The sequence below is a fragment of the Pteropus alecto genome, unplaced genomic scaffold (assembly GCF_000325575.1).
Source record: "Pteropus alecto unplaced genomic scaffold, ASM32557v1 scaffold226, whole genome shotgun sequence".
In the NCBI taxonomy this organism is placed as follows: domain Eukaryota; kingdom Metazoa; phylum Chordata; class Mammalia; order Chiroptera; family Pteropodidae; genus Pteropus; species Pteropus alecto.
In genome coordinates, this window is record NW_006440132.1 from 1,302,261 (window position 1) to 1,308,400 (window position 6,140).

Sequence of the window (6,140 nt, forward strand, 5' to 3'; positions counted from 1 at the left end):
TAAGTTCATCTCATGTAATTTTTACATCTATTTCACAGATGAAACAGGCTCAGAGAAGTTAAGTAGCTTATCTAAGATCACACAGGTAGCAAGTGGCTAATAGTGGGGGAAACAGGTCAATAGAAAATTAGTATATAGTAAATACACTAACGGTGAAAACAAAACACCTAGACTTGAGGGAAGTTTTCCCAGAGAAGGAAACACCTGAATCTTGAAGGACGTGTAGGAGATACGTGAATAGAGGGGAGCAGCATAGTAGATAGAAAAATGAGAACACATTTGGAGAACTACAAGTAAGTCAATGTGAACGAAGCCTAGGAGAAAATTGCAAAATTCTTTATCATTATTACTAATAGCTACCATTTTTTAGCATTTGCTTAATGTTAGGCACTTAGTGCACGTTTTCTCATTTTATCCCCATAGCAACCTTACAAGTATTTTGCAGACACAGACATTAAGTCATAAATGAAGGACCTCAGGTCTCACAGCCTAGAGCCAGAATATTTACCTGGCTTTCTGAGGATTGGTCAGATATGTGCCCCTTTTGTTACTTGGTTATATTTTGAAGATAATTGCAAGTAGTTACTGTGTCAGGCATTGTTCTAAATCCTTTTCACTTACTAACTCATGTTGCTCTCCTCCAGCTCCTAGGAATTAGGTACTGTTATTACCCTGTTTATACTTGAGACAGATACAGCAAAGTTGAGGAACTTTCACAAGGTCACAGCAAATAAGTGGAGCCGAGATTGACGCTATGCTGTTTAACTCCGAACATATGATCTTAAAATTGCTTCCTCTCCTCATACTTCCTATGAGAGCCAAATCCAATGCTAAACATTTGCCATATCTCATTTAGTCCATACTTCCAATGAAGTTGATTTTGTATATAAACTAAGGCTCGCTACGGTTCAGTAACAAAAATATGATTTAATAAATGTCATGGCAGGAACTTTCAAAATATATTACTTTGGGGACACCTAAAATGCCCAAAAACCCCAGGATGGATACTGATTTAGTGCCTATTTGTTGTACACAGAAATTAGAGTGTATTATGTGTTGAATTGCATCCCCCCAAAAGATACATTGAAATCCTAACTCTTGGTACCTGTGAGTGTGAGCTATTTCAAGATAGGTAGGTTATCGATCTGCTTGATTGCTAATGTAATCAAGTTAAAGATGAGGTCATTAGGGTGGGCCATAATCCAATGACTGTTGTCCTTAGAAGGAAATTTTACAGAGACACAGCACAGAGGAAAGATTATATGAAGTCACAGACACACAGAAGGCCATCTAAAGATGGAGGCAGAGATTAAAATGATGCGTCTGTAAGCCAAGGACTGCTGGCAACCCCCAAAAGCTAGAAGAGACAAGGAAAGATTTTCCACTACAGTCTTCAAAGAGAGCATGAACCTGCTGACACTTTGATTTTAAACTTCTAGTCTCTAGAACTTCGAGCAAATAAGTGCTGTTTCACGTCACCCAGTTTGTGATAGTTTATTATGGCATCCCTAGGAAACTACAGTCTACGGCCATGCCACCCTGAACAAGCCCGATCCCATCTGATCTCTGAAGCTAAGCAGGGTCGGGCCTGGTTAGTATTTGGATGGGAGACCACCTAGGAAGACCAGGTGCTGTAGGCGTAAAAAATAAAGAATTGTAAGCTATCAAGGTCCTTGCAATCTGTGAGGTCAACCAAGGGTTGCCTCGCCTAAAAAAAAATAATAATAATCATTAATTAAACAAAATAATACAGAGTGTAAACATGACATGAAATGTGAATTTGCTGCACCCCATTTGTAAGGCTCCGCCTAATTAGGACTGGATGAAAATTGTTTCACAAAAAATTAGAGATCCAATCTTTACACTAGTGAGCTAATACTTCTAAGTTAAATGTAATTCCACCACCCAGAGTATTAAAATGTTTCCTGTTTGTAGACAAGATGAACATTTTGTTAAACAAATTCCTTATTTGGTGTTTTTTAATTCTGAGCATTCTCAAAAATCAGTCACCACTGCTGTCACTGAGTCATGAAAGTTCTATAGAATATGATTTTTAAAAATTCACTAGTTGTAAAAGGATCACACTACCAATTTAAATTTCTTAAAGTAAGATTTCAATATATACACCAGGGCACTAAAAACACTGCAACTCTCTGAGCACAATTAAAGTTACATAAAACACAAGAAAGGAGGGATGCTTTCCATAAGAAGGTAGGGAGTAATTTTAAAAAGAACATACCTGTAAGAAAAACAAAGAAATCCTAATCACCAAAATACATGGCATTGTTTTTTATGGTACCAAAGTGAAAACGTTCAAAGCTGTCAAGGTATGTCAGAAGTTTGCAGGAAATGAGCCCGGAGTAAGTTTCAAACAGTGTACATTCTTTCCTGTCATTAATTTCCTTCCACACCAGGGGCATTTCAGCATCTGTAGTCTCTGAGGATGTGAAGATGAACTTATAGCAACATCTGTTATATCTGATATGTCTTTTCCCGGAAAACCTTGAACTGTGGATGGGAATAAGGCCAATGGACTTGGCACAGATTCCTACAAACACATCAGCAGGCACTATAATGGGTGCTTCTTTGAAAACCACGTACATCATCCGAGCCACATCTTGGGACATAATAAAGGCCTCACCACTGCAGTAGTCTGGGTAGTACTTTTCTGGATACTCGCTAAGAGGGACAAATTCTTGGCTATTAGGGTCTCTGTTGGGCATTTCCTGATGGATAACTCTTCCTGCATAGATATCTTCAAGGTGTTCTTTCAGAGTGAGAAGATAGTCTACCAAGCTTGGTAGATTGACAAACATCTCTTCATCAACCTTGAGAATGAATAGGGCATTAGGGCAGAAAGTCACAGCCCACTGTGTCATTGCGATGATCTTCAAGGTTTGGTTCTCAGCACTGTCCAAGAAGATTCCTTCAATTATGTCGTTATTCTTATGGGACTCTTTGTCTATCTCTTGCTGGGTAGTTACCAAAATAGGCATTCCCAAAGCAAACAGTGTGAGAATAGAGTGTCCTTGGACACTGGTCACGTTACCCCAGGTTTTCCTTATGAGGTCCCGTCTCGTTTCACTTCCTGGGCTACTGAAGATAAGAGAGAGCAAAAATATGCTCTTCCCTTTACACACTTCTGACTGACTCAAGATATAATATTTTGAAAGATTACTTCTTAGGGGTTCCATGTTCAACTTTCTTGCCTTATCCTTAATTTCAAGAACTTTCATATCTACATAAGGCAAAGCATGCAAGAAGTATTCTTCCACAAAATCAGCCCCAAAAAGCAAGGCATGAAATAGGATAACATTAAACAGAATGAAACACCACTGGTGAGTCCGAAGTCTGCAGAAGGTCACCTAAATAAGAAAAGAACACACGTTCGTTCAAGCTTCATTTCCACTTTGGTTTTTATCCCCACTGAAAACTTTATGTACCTCTTACAGCACTTAGAAGTACACTAGAGTGTTTCTTATTATTTATTTTTTGTTAATCTGTCTCTCCCACTAGATCATGGTTAACTGGACAGCAGGCATCATGCCTCTCTCTTCTCCAGTGCTGCTGGGTCAGTGTTTGTCACAAAGTGGAAACTAAGTAAAATGTTGGTTGTTCTCTTGCTTGTCTGGATGAAAGTCTACTTATGGTATTAGGGTCTCTGTTGGGCATTTCCTGATGGATAACTCTTCCTACATAAATATAATACAAGGCACTGTGTTAAACACTGGGGAAGCAAAGAGGAATGAGACAGACACATGGATATGAAATAGCAAGTGGCATCCTTGTGTTAAAAATCTATAGGAAAATATATGATGTATTTTTTTTCTAATTACAAAGGTCAACGGCTATTTTTCAATGAAGCGGTTGCTTTTGTAGGCCACTGCACAATGGCTATGATCAAACATTTACATTATTCCAGTATAACTTTTCAACTTAATCTAATAATTATGACATTGTCTGTTTTGACAATGTCCCTTAATCCATCTGACATGTCTGTCAATACGGGCAGATTCCTGCTATCTGCATAGCACCCCTTCAGAGATCTAGGACGGACCTGTGCCAAGCTTACTCCACCTCATCAAAGGAGATGGAAACTTTCCATCTGGAAGAGCATATGCAGTACTGTAATATAATAGAGCCAGGGAACATAAAAGGAATTAAATCTTTATTCATTGGTGCTTCGATCAACAAAGCCCCCATAATAATAGTTATCCCTTATTGAACACTTACCATGGGCCAGGCACTGTGCTAAGCACTTTACATGCCTTAATCATTTAGCCCTGGGAATATCTCTTTCAGATAGATTTCTTCAAAATTAAGATGAGTATCCCAGCTGTTTAGTAATTTGCCTAAGATCATTTAGAGGGTAAGGGAGTGGGGTAAGACCATGATTTGAACTTAAGTATGTCAAATTCCAAAGCTCACTCTTAACCACTAGAGAATCCTGACTCCCATCTTTTACTTACATGTCTATTCAATAGGGAAAAAACAACAAAACAAACTCCTGAAATTATAATCTGAACTTTCCATTTTCTCAGTGCTGATTACTTACACATAGAAGAAACTTCAGCCTCCTCAAAGCCTATTTTAATAGATAGCAAATGTTTCAAAGATTATAAATGCTTACCTGCATATTGTCTGTTAGCGATTTCAGGGCCTTGGAAATTGAGTCCAGATGCCAAACTGTGCCCAAATGTATCTCAGGATCATGCCAGTCTAACAGCAATTGAAGTAAAGTACTTTGTGCCTGAGACTTTAAGGATAAGGTTTCTGGCCAATCAACCTGAGCTTTTGTCCCAGAATACCTGCTGGCTCTATAAGAGAGCAAGGGCTGATAATGTTACAGCTTGAGTGAACTCCAGAATGAAGATTAAAAAAGCGAACGTCTTTGAATGGTTCCAATCTTCTGTACCTCTTGAAACTGACCCCTTGTCTTTATGCTTGGTGAAGTATGCATGGGAGTCGAAAGAATAGTTCACCCACATCACCTCTCCATAGCATCATCACACAAGGAGAAACGTCATAGAGTGTCTTTGGAGTGCCTCTCAAGAGACTGAGCAGTTGGAGTAGTTCCTGTCCCCTAGTACATGCACAGGCAAGAAATGGGAAGGATTTTGAATTCCTAGTACAGGCTATGCGAGGACTATAAAATCAATACCTCTCCCAGGCAACTTTATCTCAAAACGGAAAACAACATATAGTGCATGTTAGCCTGAATTGAAGAGACTGAGCATTTGATGTTTGCTATCTTCTAGAGCATATATGTGTAAGAATTATCCCACCGTTTCTACCAACAAGTTTATTGTAAGAAAAGAACAACGTCCAGTGTATTTTCATGTTTCTGTCACATAAGCAGTCGTACTGAACATTCTGTTCTCATGCCAGGCTATATTTCCTCTTTTTCTTTTTACATTTGAATTTACTACTTGTCATTCATAGCAGTTTTTGTAATTATTTGGCTAGGAATAACTCATTTAATTTAAAGATGTCTTTGTTTTCTCAATAATCATTACTAAGGCTTGGAAATTTGGTCAAAGTGGGGAAATCTAACCTCAAAAACCATTCAAATGAATGAATTTTTACATATATTAATCTAACAATTAAATAGGACTTATAGTTAACTAAACACATGCTATTTTGCAATTTTCATTTTTTTTAGAGCCATGAAGTTTGCTCCTGACTCTCTCCTCTGGGCTTAAACGTAGATAATTTGGTTTCTTTGTCCATAAGAGATTCAAACAATATTGTCTCTGGGGCAGCTCCATCTGATATTTTCAGTTTGAGTCATCAAACTCCTACCATATTTGGCTTGGGACTTTGCTGCAAATATATAGGGGAGCTTGGGTTTCTTGATTACCTTAGTGTACTGCCTTCCCTTTTATAGAAGTTATCTGATCTGTGTACCCACGTCTTCTTAAATTTTCTTATAATGTTGTGCTTTTTGTTCACTAAATCTACCCTCTAAAACAGTGTTTGGGATATAAAAGGTGCTCAATGGTTCGTTTGACTTTAGACAAGTCTTTTAGCTTCTCCCTCTCCTCCATAAAGTGAGGATAAGAAAAAGTGCCGCAGAGTTGGAGCAAGATCAGAGTGGATAAGGGACATAAATGCGCTGGACACATTCGGATACACAGCAA

General features: G+C 38.3%; 1 protein-coding gene and 1 non-coding gene across 2 annotated transcripts; one reads left to right on the forward strand and one right to left on the reverse strand.

The window, feature by feature from the left end:
• The first annotated feature begins 1,521 nt into the window (after positions 1-1,521).
• LOC112484050 lies at positions 1,522-1,640 on the forward strand. Its single transcript, XR_003047876.1, has one exon. It is a non-coding gene; the product is annotated as a 5S ribosomal RNA (ribosomal RNA).
• Positions 1,641-2,078: 438 nt separating this feature from the next.
• Positions 2,079-3,361, reverse strand: LOC102885842 (putative UDP-GlcNAc:betaGal beta-1,3-N-acetylglucosaminyltransferase LOC100288842). Its single transcript, XM_025050433.1, has one exon. It carries the CDS (start codon positions 3,234-3,236, stop codon positions 2,262-2,264), a length of 975 nt encoding a protein of 324 aa, XP_024906201.1. The 5' UTR covers positions 3,237-3,361; the 3' UTR covers positions 2,079-2,261.
• Positions 3,362-6,140: the final 2,779 nt, after the last annotated feature.